The sequence below is a fragment of the Larus michahellis genome, chromosome 10 (assembly GCF_964199755.1).
Source record: "Larus michahellis chromosome 10, bLarMic1.1, whole genome shotgun sequence".
NCBI classification, from domain to species: domain Eukaryota; kingdom Metazoa; phylum Chordata; class Aves; order Charadriiformes; family Laridae; genus Larus; species Larus michahellis.
The window spans coordinates 11931682-11948755 of NC_133905.1; the positions used below are offsets into that span (position 1 = coordinate 11931682).

The 17074-nt window shown below is 45.6% G+C and overlaps 1 protein-coding gene across 1 annotated transcript in view; it reads right to left on the reverse strand.

Moving 5' to 3' along the window:
* RYBP (RING1 and YY1 binding protein) overlaps nt 1–16287 on the reverse strand; it is a 45454-nt gene extending 29167 nt beyond the window's left edge. The window contains exons 1-2 of the mRNA XM_074602852.1: nt 16069–16287; nt 14987–15112 (exon numbers count right to left, since the gene is read on the reverse strand). Of these exons, the coding sequence (XP_074458953.1) occupies nt 14987–15112; nt 16069–16100 (158 nt within the window). The 5' untranslated portion in view covers nt 16101–16287. The remainder of the gene's footprint in view (nt 1–14986; nt 15113–16068) is intronic.
* Nucleotides 16288–17074: the final 787 nt, after the last annotated feature.

Sequence of the window (17074 nt, forward strand, 5' to 3'; positions counted from 1 at the left end):
AGTTAGTATAAACAACTTAAAGCATCACACTCCCAGTTCAATACGTACGAGACAGGAGGTCTCAGGTGCACAGTGCTACCTTGCTGAAATACATGGCTTTTCCAGACAGGTTCGAGCTTGTCACAAAACAGAAACTACTTTGGAAATCTCAATAACCATTTCAGCTTCTCTAGAAACACATACGGTAAAGAGCTGACAGAGTTTTACTCGCACTGTATAAAAGAAAGGTAGTGCATAATTTCCCTGAAATTTCTATTCAAAAGCACAACAAAAATGCGTATTATTCTCATGAGCTGTAGAGTTGTATTTCGTGCAGCATCCATAATTACACAGCAATTGAAGATTTCTGGAATCACAGAAGGAAAGAATAGCTCCAACAAGCCTCAAGTGAGCAGGGTTCTTGGTCTGACCCTGTCCTGATGCTACAGACATCAGAGAAAAAGGGGTGGAAGGGGAAAGGCAAGAAAGGTGCTTCCACAGTCTCATGATGGAACCAGCACAACAGCAACAAGCCTGCCCTGACCATAACAGTCCCAGGAAGAAAAGCATCATCCTTTGAATGCCCGGTGCAGGGATCGCATGGGGCTGTATTTCTTTCCAAGTTACATTCCAGTTTCCTAAGCTTGTTGATGACATTATATAACTATTAATTACACCACTGTTCAGCATGCTTTTAACTGCAACGATTCAAACTGCTTCCAGTAGCTCACTAATCCAAAGTACAATCCTCTTGACAGCAACTGACAGATTCAGAGTATTCAGTTCTAGCTGAAAGGAAGAAAAATCAAACCCCTCATCTGTCCACTGAACAAACAGCCAATATTCCTGCTGACCAGACTCGCAGCTTGGTCAGGGTCTGGGACAAGCTGCCGACAGGACTCCAAGCCTTGCATTACTGCACTAAGTGGCTCTCAGCCCAACGAACAACAGATGAGGAGCAGCCCAGACCTACAGAGGGGCAAAACTCAGAATGCGGAGGAAACAGAAAGAAGTTAAGAGTGGTGGGACAGGTGAGGCAGTGAGCCACTGGGATCAGCACCCTGACGCAGTGGCATCTTGGGGGTTTTCCACCCTTCGAATGGCAGAGCTGGACCCTACCAGGTGCCCGCTCCACCACTCCAAAAGGTCCTCCCCGCAAAGGCTGGCTGTGCTTGTGCCCCAAAGCCCAAATCCACCCATCCAGGAGCAGCCAGGCAGCTCCAAGAGGCAGCTGGAGTCAAGCTGTGCTAACACAGCCAAGGAAGATTTCTTCCCAAAGGCCATCTTTAAATTTAAAGGAAAAAACAGAAAATCGGGTCTCTGATGCATATTCGTTATCACAGGCACTGAAAGGTTTCAGTCATCAGCTACCGGCCCCAGCAGACCCCCTCCTCAGAGCCGTGCTCTGCCTTGGCCCTTCCCACCCACCCTGCCAGCACGAATCCTCCTTGCAAGCTCCAACACAATTCTACATGCATTATTTATCCCTCTTGCTAAGTCATGCAGTGGGATAATTACTTAACTATTGTAATGATATTTTGCAATGGCTGTACTCTATTATTCTAATTGAGTTTCGTAGGATTGCTTTTGCTGCATGTTTTGAGCAAAAGAGCATATTTTCCTGGAGTATAAAAAGATGAGTTTGACATTCATTTTAAGCCTAAGAGTTGGATGTCAAAAGTGAATTTTTAGGAGAATACCAACGTATTCTTAATTAAAACAATGTTGATATGTTACTCAGATTTTTGCCATCTCTGCTAACAACGACTGAAGACATGTTTTTTCATAAATCTAATGAAATGTAAAAATAGTTATTAACTAACTATTTGTAAGTGTTAATCAGAAAGTTTCTACCTTCCAATAGGATGTTGTTTTCCCGGTAAGACTCTTCCTTGTAAGACTTCAGTTAGCATAATTACCAAACGTTTGAAAGGTGAGAGATTTGGACCATTTCTATTCACAAACTAAAAGCTTAAGTCAAAACACATTTGCATGTCTTGCTTAACACCACATTAAATTTTACTAAGATAAATGCTCGGCTTAGAACTATGAGAATTGTTACAGTAAAACACTAAATAAAATCAGTCCTTTCCATACACTCAACGTGATATAAGCTACACAGCAGAGCAGCCCAATTAAGCAATTATTTATTTCTCACTACCCCCAGGATATTCTTCAGGCTATGCATGATTCAAGATGTACTTGTAACAGTTTTGTGAAGCAATGAATAGGATTTTAAAAAACACAATAGTCCCAGTAGTTCAAAACTGGTAAGAAAACTTCTTCTGCCTCAAGCCAGAAATTCTTCCAGGAGGAACCTCACTTTAAAAGCTGCTAATGATAATACTCGGAACTAGAGCAGGGAGGAAAAGCAGGAAGCCACTGATAATCGACCATCTTACCTATTAATAATCTGCCGGCTCTATAAGCAAAGGCATGGATACAACTCCATGGAGAAGGAATATAATCTTTTTGATCCAAGTGAGCAGATATATGAAGACTAGCATATTTGTACACTAACATCAAAACCAAGAATTTTATACAGTTGGCAGGAGAAAGACTAAACTTTAGACAGATGAGACTCATTGAGAACTACAGCCCTGCAAAATTTGATTAATATGTTGGACTTTCTGGGTATTTTGTTTGTTTCTGCTTAAAAACAAAAAATGTTTGGTCACCATCTAAGTTGCTTACTTTGAAAAAAATAGTTTTATCAGTCTCGGCCCCTGTTCAAACTTTAGAGGCTCCAGGATGACTGCGTGCAACAAGCAATCTGAGGAGTCCTGTGCTACAGACACAGATCAAGCTCTTCCCCCGAGTCTCATTCAGGGCTTTATACAATACAATTCATTTCTCAGTTCTTTTTTATCTATTAAAAATATCTTCCTGGAAAAAAGTCAGTCTCGGAACAAAGCAAGATCACAAAAGATAACCACGTTAAGTTTCATGTCAACTTATTCCCTTCTCGATGCATCTGTCTTTGAGCCCTGATCCAGCCCTTGCAGCTGAAAGCAAAGTGCTGCACCGACTTCTGCAGCCTCTGGACACAATTCAGAAAAATCAATGCAAAGAGCAAAAGGTCACATTCTCCACAAGTGTCAACCACCTGTCGAACCAAGATGGAATTCCAAATGCTAGTACACTCCAAAATAAAATGACCAACTGCTATTAAAGCAATTTCAGTGCCCATATTCCCACACCCATGACTAAGTAAACCTGTTCCTTACACTATATGCCTCTGTGTACAAAAATACAAAAAAAAAACACTCACGCTTGTGACAGGCTTTTAAAAACAAGTAAGTGTAGTACATAGCTGTACAATTTCATAGCTTTGAATTCAGAGTGCCAGCGGGAATGTCCGTCTGGCTTACAACGCAAAAAAAAAAAAAAAGACAAGAGGGGAAAAACTAAAGAGATAGAAATAAAAACAAACTACTGCTAGGTGTTATCCCTCACTCTCCCTGCACATTAGGAAGAGTCCTGAGAACTGGCACAGAACTGTAACAGGTACCTTATTATAGAAGGTTTTCCACGACTTGCTTGACACATCTAGCTGTTGGCAGAAGTAGCCTCTCCCAAGCACAAGCTGTGAGACTGCCCTCACATCTTACATCGTTATAAATGCATACGCTGAACACAAAGGTGTGATTTCCCATGCATTTACAAGGGTAGGTAGGCAGCAGCATACAGGCACGATGTTCTACTGCCCTGTTCACTGTTGATTTTTGTATCAATTCATTAATTTGTAATTGGAAAAAATGTCATCCTCTTCATACAGACAGGGAAGCTTTTGTTTATAATAAAGTTTCACTATCACTTCTTTGAATGCTGGTTGAGTAACAGTGACTCTCAGCACAGCAGCATAAATTCCCAGCACACACTTGTACGTTCCCAGACAATGCAACCCAGGAGTCTAAACGAACCCTTCATAGGTCTAAACTTCTGAATACGAATGCGTGGTCCCAGCTTGCAGAGGCATTGCGAAACTGTCACTGTCAATAAGTCATTTAACAAACCTCAAAATTCCTGTTTGAGTTGTGGCATTACAGACTATCCCTGTGGATAGCCCCGTAGTCCCACAGACACTGATAATGCGCATCTCAGATGCATTAGATCTTCTTGACCTCAGAAGTTAAGCAACTTACAACTAACTTGACTCACATCCGGTAATAAGTACTTCTAATTAATGACTCTTAATTGCTGCCAGAGTACTGTATTCCCACACCCATGATGAAGCATGTTTCTTACTCTGCTAACCCACATGTAAAATTGTGCAACTCTAACAATCCCATGCCTTTAGCACCCACACAGCACAGAGCTGTGCCATTCCTCAGGTGCTTTAGGAGCGGAGACATCGCTGTACACAATGGTGAAATGAAGTGTACAAAGTCTACCCACCACATCGTCCCAGCAGTTGTATCATCATTTTTCTTCTTGTTGCCTGTGCTCTTATTTTTAAACAATTATCTATATAGTTCAGAGAAAGGAATATTGGTTTTTAAGTCTGACTTGACGTGCAGTTTTGAGATGACACTTCAGTATGTGAAAGTGTTTTCCAAAAATTAACTTAACCTCCGATACGCCACATGCGGTAGGGACTTCTTACTACCTTTGCTTTACAGACAGGTAAACCTATTCACGTGAGTGACCTAAGGGTCCAGAGTCATAGCGAGTTAAAAAGGGGGGGGAAGGGAAAAAGTCCCCACAACAGGCGATGCCCTGGGTGCCACCTCTGTGGTTGCAGTGCTGGCAAGTACACAGAAACACGCACCACTCATCCAGAATGACGTTTTTCTGACAACAGTTATAGTTTCATTATATGTCACATGGGAATTAACCATCTCTGGACACTGAGATACTGCTTATACAAGGTTCACAGCCCTCTATCCCATAAGAGGAGCACTCCTGCCCACCTTGGGACAAACCCACACTTCTTCCCCATGGAACCACCACTACACCATCTCCACCGAGAGGCAAGAGCCCTGAAAGGAGCAAAGCAGCCATGAAGGAACAGCTACTTGCAAGTTAACTTGTCCTCCCTGGCCAAATGATGATGCCCATCACCTGGAGCACACCAAGCTACCTTTAAGCTAACTCATAACTTCCACCGCACAACAGCACACCACCCAGCCAGGCCTTGGACAAGCCACCCGATGCCATCAGACACTATTAGAGTAAATTCTGCAACCCACCATCTTCACTTGCAACATTTCTCCTCTGATTAAGACCCACCGTCCTTCGAATCTCACGCTGACATCGGGCAGCTGCCAGTCTTTCCTACACAAGTCAAGTTACTTGTGTCTAAAATGTAATTTTAAAAACTGCCAGGCTGTTCTGTTTTCCCTCTACATGTTTAGGGATCACCTGGGTTTTTCTCTACTCAGCTAGTTGGAATTAGTTCACATGCACTTCAGTTTGGTTTGCGATGAAGAATCCAGAAAATCTGATTAGTTTTTCAAGAGATCCTCTGAACAGAGATTCATGAGACCTCATCCAGACACTTCTTGCAAAAGTTCTTAGAACCACCAGGAAACTTTTCTCGTAGGTGGACCAAGACTTGTAACGAATGCTTGACACACATGAGTCTACTCAGTAAACCGGTCATTACAGATAAACAAAACACACAATTCCTCCAAAATAATTCACCATTTTTATGACAAGCAGTTTTATGCAATACAGGTTTATGAATTGCTAACACTATGCTGAACTGGAAACATTTCCTAGAGCTTATTAAATATTGTTGTTAAATTGATCCACACCCATGACTGTTACAGATAACAAATGAAAGCGGGTTTGTTTCTCCGTAAGGCACTTGTAGTAACTGAGCAATAGCAGCAAACAGGCACCAACCCCAGCTCCCTGGCTGTATTAGCATTACAGAGGCAAACCTCCCCTTCTGCTGCTAATGATGTGCTCTACCCTGTATCCCCAGGAGACAAATGACTGCACTGGCTGATTGACTCCATCACAGGGCCATCATCCATCAATGTATTGCCTCTCTCATTGAAATCTCATCTCGGGAAGGGAAAGTGCTCAGTACCACTTCCGAAAAAACAGTGAAAGCACTTTCAGAATAAGAGCTCCAGGATACATAATTAGAGCCAAATGTTCAAGCAGAAACACACATTTCCAACAACCTGAACATATACACATGCTTTGTCCAAGCAGGACAAATAAGATTTATGTCCTTCTGCTAATCCAGATGATTTTTATTAATTTTTTTTTTAAACAAAGGAATGAAACACCTACCATAGACAGAAGTTTCTTGATCAAATTAAAACAGACAGGGAATACAATCATGCAGATTAAGGAATGGCAACTGGACGATATTTAGCTAGATGATTTGCTAACAGGTGAATTCCAGCCTCTTTTACACATGCTCAAATCATACTAACATCATACTATTCCCATTGACACCTGCAAATAAAAGTGAAAGAAAATACAAATCCTTCCATGTATTTATTTGGTACATAGCTAAAAAAAAATTTAAAAGGGAGTAATCCTATTCAATCAAGAACTACCCTTATAATTTAAAAAATACTGCATCTTCAGGGCCCAGAGTGCAGGGGATAACCCATGCTCAGCGCTCATCAGGCAACGTTCCCATCAACATTGCAACATCACTGAAGCCACCAGATCCGAGTACTTTTACATCCTACATCCACCTCCCTGACTCAAGTATTTCAAGTTGCACGTGAATTACCCGGAAATAGTTCCACCCGCACAAAAATAATTTTGTTCAGGAAAAATATTTCAGATTATGATCAGTCTCATGTCTGTCTACTCAACAATATAAATCTGAAGAAGGCAGCTTTAGCTCAGGCAAGATTATTTTGTCTCACTTAGCACCTCTGCATGATACAAGCAATCCATCATAACTCTGAAATCCCGAAGAACAATCTGCTTCAGAAAACACTTCTAAACATTTATTCCTTGTTTACCCCTACACAGAATCCAAAACTGACTTATTTTGCTTCCACTTTTATTAAAAGACAACCAATCTGATAAGATCCTCAAACTAAAGTTTCTAGAACTCCTGAACATATTCCCATCTAAGTTGTAAACATAGTTTCTGGAAGTTTGCACCTCCATATAGCAACTGACACAAAGCATACACTGTGCTTACTTAGATGTGGAACATTTCAGCTCTCAGCAAATTGCCATAAAATGTATGCTTCAAAATGTTTATCTGTCTGAAGGTTAAAATCAATTTGACTATAACAAGACTACTTCTTCTGCGGTAAAGAACATAATTACAGATTTTTAGTATTTTGATCCTTGTAGCACAGGGGGTTAGTCCACAATGCGCTTCAAAATCAGGTCTCCTGGTTTCACAATCCATACTTTAGATCCCTACAACCTCTTTTTATCACACCTTTCCAGTATTACTTAACAGAAGATCGGCTGTGGGTGTACTTTTAACTTTCAGAAATACAGGCAGCACTTCAATAATAAAATACTATGAAAACAATGCCCAGTTCTAGCCAGTTAGTTTTGTTTTTTCTAGGAAGGAGTTGACACTCACCTGACTGAAGATACCAAGTTACTGAAGAGTCAAACAAAAACCACCAGGCCAGCAAGGAAAAGTGATGCTTTTCCCTCTCATTTATATTTGAGCTAGTCAGAACTACAATCTTTCCAACGTTTAACAGGCAGTGAATTTGTTGATGTACCAATTAGCACTCTGCTACAAAGAACATGCTCCTAATTAATAGCCAGCTTACGGGAAGAGCTATGTTAAGGATTTGGTGGTACCTCCAGCCGCGCCAAAAAAGTGTGAAATGAGCTCTGGTTGATGCAAAGAAAGTCTGTCTGTACAAAGAGACAATCAATGTATTTTGCATGTGTCACTGTAAAAGGAACTCACATAAATGTAATGAAGGCATTTCCACATTATTTCTGTCACACTGTGTAATCCTGGACATCTGCTTAGGATAGCATGTACAGGCTACTGAGTATTTGAGGTCTGCTTTTTTTTTTGCCATGTCCTTAATAGACATGAAGGGGCAATAATGATAATTTGCCCTTACCTATCTGAAACATGCACACTTTAAACAAACCCTCACAAACCCTCCTGGTAAGACCCCTTCCCTCTGGTAACACCCAGATTTCTCTTTTTACCTTGTGAAGAAGGCAGCCAGTGCAAAGAGAGACGTAAAGTACAGCTGCAAGACACAGCCACAGAGTTTGTATGAATCTTATTTCAGGTCAGAGCTACGCGTTACGAAACTCCAGCACACCTTGCGAGTGACCTACATTGCGAGACTGAAACACACTAACCTATAGAACCACCTGAAATCCCGCAAAATAGGTCAGTGGGTTTCCTCGTAAGAAGAATTATGCAGACAAGGAAAGATGCACATAATAAAGGACATGCAGAGCACATCCTTTGCCGAACCCAGGAGCACTCTGCAAGCCACTGTCTCTCGCCCTGCTGCCATATTCCTGAACACCAGCAAGACTTCCCAGAAGTGCCGTGAACTTCTGTGTTTCTTATCGATGGACCATGAAAGGACCTGTCTGCTTGTTCAAGTAAGATGGAGCAGGAAGAAGAGGAGCAGCACTGCAGCAAGGAATGGCAAGCCTACAAGCAGCAGAACTGTTTAATTCATGTTGCAGCAGCCCAAGTACAAGTGATACCTGATTCACAATCAGCCTGGAGTTACAGCAGGGTATCCAGGCAATAGCTGGATGTGGCCAGCTAAAATAACCCATCCACAGCACACTACTTGCCAGCCTTCATCCCTCACTGGTCTTGGATCCCATGCATTGCTTTGAGGGACCTAACAGTTCAGCCAAAACAGAGTCCCACAGCACTACGAGCTGCTGGGGAACACGAACAGGCAACACAGGTCAGCCAAGATCCCACAGGAGCTGAGGGTGGCCGCAGAGAACCACACTTTGCATCCACCACCTCCCTGCTCTCAGCTATTGCAGCCGTCAACACCACAAACACGCTTTTATATTTCCAGTTCATACAAGGTTCCACTTACTAGGTGAACCCTACATCAGCGTGCATATACACATGCCAGTCGTGCAAATGCAGCAGCCCCTCTGCAGCCAGCTGACAGGAACATGAAACAATCAGGGCAATTAAGAAAGGCACGCAGAGAAAGTTGCTCAGCATTCCTCTGCCTACCAGTTCCCCACGAGGACCTGCTGAGAGCCAGGGCCAGTATCCCAGTATCCCAATGTCTGTTTACAGCAATAAAAGAAAGTTACATGCCCTCTCCTCCTACATGCACATACATACTTTGACTTAGATTCCCATCTCCCAAAAAAGCAGTCTCTGGAGGAAGGGAAAAATTAATAATATCCATGCTGCATATTATCAGCGATAGATTAACATGCTCAGTGTCACAGTTTATCTATTAGATCTTTATACAGTTTCCAACAGAAATCAGAGATTGATCTTCAAACCCCATTATCCACAATCTTTTAAGCTAGATGGGTAATCCACATGAAAACTGTAACACAGGTTTTACTATGTTATTTTAACATTTTTCCCTAATTAAAAAAGACCACAACAGGTATAGCTATTATTATAGGATCCTCTCCAAGTGATAGAAGCAAAGTGAGTCACAGCAGCCACCACACTACCTGCTGTGTTTGACACCTGCAGCGTTTCAAGCACACAAATTTGACAACCATAGCAAAGGGATATTGCCAAGGTGCTGCATATCAATACTGAGGATCCTCACTGCTGAGAATGATTCCCCAGAGGTGCTGAGACCCAAGAGAAATCCTGGGGTAACAGTAATGAGATCATTAATACCAGAGCCAAACACTAGCAAAGAGCAAATCAGGACACAACTCTTATTTCTTTCAAAAGTGCTGATGTACAAGACATCAGTGTTATGCTTGCACCAGAATGACAGATAGTAGCTGATCTGAAACTGAACAGCTTCATCTGCTCAGATGAAGTCTCACAGACTAACTCTATGCTAGTTAAAAAAATAAGTGTAATATGAATCTGTACCAGTAGCCAGTTTATAAGGGATCAATACCCCAAGCCACATGGCTGAGACACCTGCGGTCCAGCAATACAAGTCAAACTTGGTGTATCGTCAAACCTCAGCCCCAGAATTTGGGGGTTGCTGTGAACCATCAGCATCGTCTGCTTGTAAAAGGTTAGGTTTGCAAAAGGCTCCTCCTGTCCTTAGCTCCCATGCCCTGGCGGGTTTGCCAGACCTAGCAAAAATACTCAAAAACCTACAAACTCAGAAAGTAACAGCTAATTACTTTTAGACAGTGCTGGTAAACAAGGCGTGAGACAAGAGAGGCCTGAAGAACTTGCGTGCAGGCAAACATTTTGCAAACAGGTATCAAGCATTCCAGCACTCAAAACCACCTAGGCAGAATTATGCTGTTCCCATCCATTACCAACAAAGCTGTCCCCAAGGAGGCACGTCTCCAAGATCTGGATGGCCCTGTGGAGCGCTGGCACAACTCCAGGCTGGTACAGACCATGCTTTGCTCCACCTGATCCAACTGCCACTTAACTTCAGCGATCAACAGGAAAAATAGGGATGACTTAACCATAGATCTAAATGGCCAATTAGTAAAACAAATATTCCAGAGTAAAGGCACCGATGTCCCTTCCACAACAGCTTTTTCCAGACAAGTCACGTACTCCATTTTTATAGAAAATAACCCACTTAAAGGCCACTATGATGCTAAATAAAACCCACCTTAACACAGGTGAAAGCTACTTAACTTGAAAGAATAGAGTGAAACCACTTTGCTTCTAACCTGCTACACAACAAAGCAAGCATTTTTAGAAGAACAGTCCTACAAATAGACAGCAAATAAGCAGGGCATACTTTATTTGTATGGCGGTCTGGATCATGAGCCTGATTCCTCATTCCAGGAATAGCAGGACTATCTGGTGTCTATTCTGGTCAGCCCAGCTTGGATGCAGAACAAGAGAGTACTTTTCAATGGTGACATGGACAGTAGTTTACGTCCTTCAAGGTGCTAGCTTATATCCTGCCAACATGCAAAGGAATTTTCTGGAGAACTGATGGGGAACAAAGGCCATTCCAAGACACCTGTTCCACACAAGAGAAAATTCACTTTAAAATTCTGGTGAATCGTTTCAACTCGACCTCCCCTCAAAAGAATGGCAGAAGAGTGAAACATGGACGACATATACTCCCCGAACCCTCCACAATGTTCAAATCACTCGATGCAATCTCCAAACTATGCACTTCTGGTATACAGGTATTGGCAACAAATACAACAGATTGCTTACTGAGAGCATGCCTTACAGAGGACACACACACTACAACTTGTTAATTTCATATTAAAAAGTCCCATTGTTTTGTTAATTGGCATATCAGACATCCAGTTGTTGCTCTCTCATCTGCCACTGACTTTTTTTGGTGCATTTCTCTGTAATCAAGGCACACTGATGATAGAGGGTGTGAAGTCTGGACAAGGAAAGCACTTGTTAGAGAAAAACTAACATCAGAGAAGCTCCATCACCTTGCGCAGCCATGCCCGGGAGGAGAGATGAAGCTACAAGAAGAGGTATATAGCACACAACATAGAGAAACCATCAGAGAACCGAAGGGGAGGAGAACTAAGAATACCATTAAGAAAAACAAACAGAAGTAGGGAACCATCATCTACCCTCAAATAGGAACACACAGCTCCCCATAACGGGAAATACAAGGCCAAATTCTACCCTCACATTCCTAGGAAATCCAAAGTAAACTTTCCTTCTGCGTTTGAAGAAGTAACGGATATTGGAAGGGAACGCATGTCTGTGGAGCAAAGTTCCTGGCAGAAGTTTTAATTCAAGCCTTCTCTTGTGTGCAGGAGCTGGTGGGGCTACACCAGAGCAAACCACCAGAAGAACCACAGGAGGCAAGTGGAAGTGGTGACCAGCACCAGTCCCCTGTGCCCTTACACCAATACAAAAACCTCCCAGAAAGAAAAAATTATTGTATACCCCAGCAAAGACACCACCATTGCTCACTCCCAAGCCAACCAGTTAAATCATTGTCTCACCCAACTGAATGTTGTGTTGAACATAGCTTGTATCTTTGCTGTGACTCTCACAGAAGGGAAACGGTAGAAAAATTCAACATACTTGCCTAAATAGGGCATAATAATGTTTAACCATAAAATAGCAAGAATAAAGTTGAGGAAAGCTGAGTTAGTGCCATACTGTAACAAATCCAGTATTCAAGTAAGTACTACAGGTTTAATGCAATCTTTGCACGACATCTCCCAATTCTCTAGAGATGGATTTGACCTCATTTTTATTTAAAAGTGCAACTGAAATATTTATAAACAGCCCCGTGAAAAAGTATTCAGGTGCAATTTAACTGTTTAGCATCTGCAGTGACTTTGACTTGGCACGTCAACTCTAAAACTCCCTGCGTTTGAAGCTCCTTTTACGAGATCCTAGGGAAAGAGGATAGTTGGATCTAAGAAAGTGCCAGCCACCCCTCCCACACACCAACATATTATATCGTCTGAAAAAATATACACACAGTGAGAATTAGCTAACGTCCTAACTAGTTCTCAAATCAGAGAATATTTATCAGCGAAAGTAAATTCTACAGCAAATAACTGGCTTCACAGGGGAAGGGGTGGGGGGGAAGTAGGTTATACCAGATCTTAATTAAAAAAAATAGGCATATTGTGATTGCCCACAGTAATTTGGTGAAAACCAGTTGCCTCACATCTATGATGTCCTTCACTACTTTGTTGAGTTTTTTTAAAAGTGAGTTTGATCAATAACACTTATTGGAAATTTAAGTAAGCCTAATGAAGCAAGGCATCTTTAAATGTGGAAAAGTGTCATCAACTTGTCAAATTGCAACTTAAAAGTCAAGCTCATCAGACACCTTATATTTCAAGTAATAAATTATCATTCACAACTTGTTAAGTATCTTTACATCAGTCATTTATTTAAAAAATTCCGAAGAATTTCCCCAGCGTCGACTCATACGTCACATACTGTAGCACTCAAAGCAATACCACAACAAAGAACTCTGACCTCCCAGGACTTCTCAACATATGACGATCACTCACAACGCTCAATCACTCCTGCTTTCAGTTATATTTATTCATAAATGATATAAATATGCAAGACAACATGATGGTGCATTGAATATTTTAAATACTTTCTCAAATTCTACAAACAAAAGTAATTTAAAAAGCAGCAAAAATGAATAGAAAGCTGATGAATTAAATGAATTAAAATTAGAAGCCATTCATAAGGGTCCATTAAAAGCTAAACAGAAGTACAATGTTCTAGACCTGAGGATCACATCTGCAAGTAATGCTACAGTTCTTCACCCAAAATCATCAACTGCTATCCCTCTTGAGGGCCCTTTAAAAGACAAAACATCCTACTACCTCAATAAACAGTTTGAAAATTATCACTAAAACAAAAAAAAAAAAGGCATGCAAGAGAAAGCTGCTGCTCCCAAAATGAACATCAGCATGGTGTCCAAATGACAATGATCGAGTCTGATAGAAGACACAACCCATATGGACTCCTACATCTCATTAAGGCTCTCCTCCTACAAACACCCATGCACATGCTTGACGCGAGGCTGTGAGGACTCACAGCGACTGCAAGGCTACGCACTGTAGTAGCACAGTTAAAGACCAGGCAGCTGCAGAATCACCGAGTTTCACCTGAGCCAAACAGGGAAGCCAAGGAAAACAGAAAACCACAGAAATCAAGCATTGACAAAACAATATTGAACAAAACCAGTGAAGAATCAGCTCTAGGTGCATACAGAACATTACTGTCCCAAAAGCTCGACCTTACTCAATGCTATAACTACGCTACTTAGAACTGTTTTAAGCTCAAGACCTCTATATATTTTGTAAAAAGCACAGGGATACTTGTAACCAACGTGCATCATGAAACACACAGTGAAGTACTACAGCACTCTGTTGCGGTAACTCAGACAGTTTCAATGGCCCAAAAGCATGCTCCCCATTAAAAATGTAGGCACTTCACATTGTTTAAAGCACAGCCTGAACAATAACCAACCAAACATGCTTCCACCTCCTTTGTCAATCAAGTCAAGACAGCCAAGTCATGCAAACAGCCTGCTGATGAGAGCATCTCAATACACTGCTTCACTCAAAGGAGGAAAATGATGCCTTTCACAAAGGAAATCTTTTGGACTACTTCCTTGGCAAAGCAGAGCAACGGGAACTCAAATTTGGAAGGTACAATATGAACATAATCAGAAGTCAACATGGTAGAACAAATCAGAAAAAGAAAGAAAAAGCAGAGCACCACACGCCCGTTGTAGCACCAGATGATATTTCCAGGACAAACTTTATGAACCCATTAACTGAGAGAGTGCAAACTTTGGGGGGGGGGTGAAGGGGGAGAGGGTTGAGGTTAAATTAACTACTGTATTTCAGCTTCACCATCTCGTAAAGACTTCCACAGTTACTCAGTGCGAGGCAATCAGAGAGACCTGACAGCTAAAGCTTTCAGCAATCCGCACCATTCCCACACTGAACACAAAGCCGATTCCTTTCGGATGACAACAGACACCGAGAGATCAACATCTCGGGAAGGGAGTTGTTGTTCTCGTGGCAGCTTTAGTTTCAGCCGTTTCCTTTCTTGCTCCCTAATCCTCAATCATTTCTACTCCTGTAGAAAACATAGGTAAATCTCCACCCAAACCACAGAAAACCATCTGCCACAAAGTACAGCCAGAACATTTCTGGCTGCCTGCAGATCTCCATGAGGTCCTCTGTACATCAGCGACAAAAAGGCACAGAACAACAAAAAGATTCAGGTCGCCACCACATCCACGAAACATGTCTTCCAGCTCCAATTAAATGCTTGAAAGAGAATTTTTAAAATCCACACGCTTTTGAATGGGGACAGAAGGGACTGCATCGGGGGGGAAAGGGGGGTGCAATCAGCCGATATCCAGGCAATAGCGGAAAAAAAATCAACAAGTCGGTGGAGCCCAGCGCGGAGCAAAGGCTGTGTCGGAAGGTGCGGACGTACCTTGTGGAGGTGCCTTTCCTGACATCGCAGATGCTGCATTTGAAGGCTTCGGCGCTGTTCCTGAAGGTGCACACGCTACAATCCCAAAAGCCTTCATCGGCTGCAGGTTTGGCTTGCCTTTTCGGCCTTGAGGAGGGGGAGGGAGAGGGAAAGCGTGTGTGTGTGCGTACGTGTGTGTTTGGGGAGGAGGAGAGAGGCGGCGGGAGGAGGAGAGAAAGAAAACACACACATGAGAAACCATGTTACAGAGCCCCAAAACCCAGCGCCTGCTCTGCCCGCCACTCTCCCCACCCTCCGTCCCCCCCGCACCCGGGAACGGCCGACAAACACCTACCGGGGCCGGCTCCCGGAGAGGTGCGGTGCGGTGCGGCCCCGCCATCCGCCCCCGGCCCCGCGCCGCGGGAGGGCCCCGCCGGGCCGGGCCGAGCCCCGCCGGGCCGGGCCACCTCCCCCGGCACCGCGGCGGGGGCCGCCCCCCTCCCCCGGCGGGAGGGCGAGTTTGAAGGCTGGGAGGCGCCTTCCCTCCTCCTCCACCTTGTTAAACCTCCCTTTGTCTGGGAGCAGCGAGTGCGCGGAGTGGGAGTGCGAGCGAGAGGAGCCGCCATGGCTGCTCCTCACACCACACCAGCCCTGGCACCGGCGGCAGGCAGGGAGACACCGGCACTCCTCCTCCTCCTGCTGCTGCTGCCCTTCCACGCTCCCTCCATCTTAGCAGCCTCCCTCCCTCCCCGCCCGCAGCGCCCCCCCCCCTCAGCCCCGGCCCCCCGTGTACCTGGCGGGGCGGCGCGGGCACGCCGCCCCCCTCCCCGCCCGCTCCCTCCATCTTAGGAGCCCCTCGCCGCCACTGCCGTCCCCCCCCTCCCCGCTCCCCCGCCGCGGAGCACACGCACGCAACTACCAGCCAGGGGCCTACCCACCGCCATCCCCTCCCTCCCGCCCGCCGCGCCAGCGCCCAGCCGGGCCCACCGCCGACCGGCGGGGCACGGGCGGCCCCCGCCGCGCTCCCTCCATCTTAGGTGCCTCTCCCCGCCCGCCCCCGCGCAACCCCCCCACAGTCCCCGTCCCCCCCCTCCCTTGCTCACCTGGTCGGGCTCTTCTTGTCGCCCATGACCATGGATCGGGGCCGCCCCTGCCCTGCGCACAAAGAAAGAGGCGAGGGGGAGGGGGGACGGGGCTGCCTCCGTCCAGCAGGCTCCGGCTGCTCCTCACCCCCGCGCCGCCGCTCCTGCCGCTGCCAGGCTCCGCTCCAGACTAGCAGCGCAGCGCAGCCCGGCGCCCTCCCTCCTCCTCCTCCCTCTTCTCCCTCCCCGCGCCGCTCCGGCGGGCGGAGCTCGCCGCCGCGCCGCGGCCAATGGGGGCGGCCCCGCCGCCAGCCCCGGCGGGGAGGAGAGCGAGGAGCGCCCCCCGCGCCGCCTCCCCGGCGGGTCCCACCTCCGCCCCCGCCCGAGAGCCCCTTCGGGCCGCCTCCCTCCCTCCCTACCCCCCGCACCGGGACCCCGCCGCGGCGGGAGGGCGGGCTCCGCTCAGGCGGCCCCTTCCTCTCCCGTCCCTTCCCCCGCGGAGGGCTCGTTGCCTGCCCGTCCCTGCGGCAGCCCCTGAGGGGAGAGCGCAGCCCCGGCCTGCCCAGGGGCGGTGGGGGGGAAGCAGGCCCGCTCCTGAGGGAAGGGCTGCCGGGCCCCGCCTCGCCGCCGCGCTGGAAGTTACCCCGTAGGGCCGGGGCAGCCGGGAGCGAACTCCTGCTCCGTGCCCTCTCCTGTGCCCTCCCGAACACCTCGGCTGCTGCCTTTATGAATTTCCTTCCCCCTTTGCGTCAGGTCACTCGCCTGCACAGCACCCGATGGCGCTGCATTGGCCTTCCAGAAACGTGCCCGTCGATCCCTCGGTGGTCTATCAGCTCCCCCCAAAAGCACAAGCTGTGGTTCTGCAAAACTCCTGGGTTGGCAAAAAGTGGCACTTCCCAAAAAGTAGAACTTCCCAAAAAACACCAATCCAGCCCCAGGCTTGGCCTTGCTCCCCCTGCACACTGAGGCTGCGGAAGCACTGGCAGGGTGGGCTGGAAGGGACGTGGCAAGGACAAGCCCTTGCCAT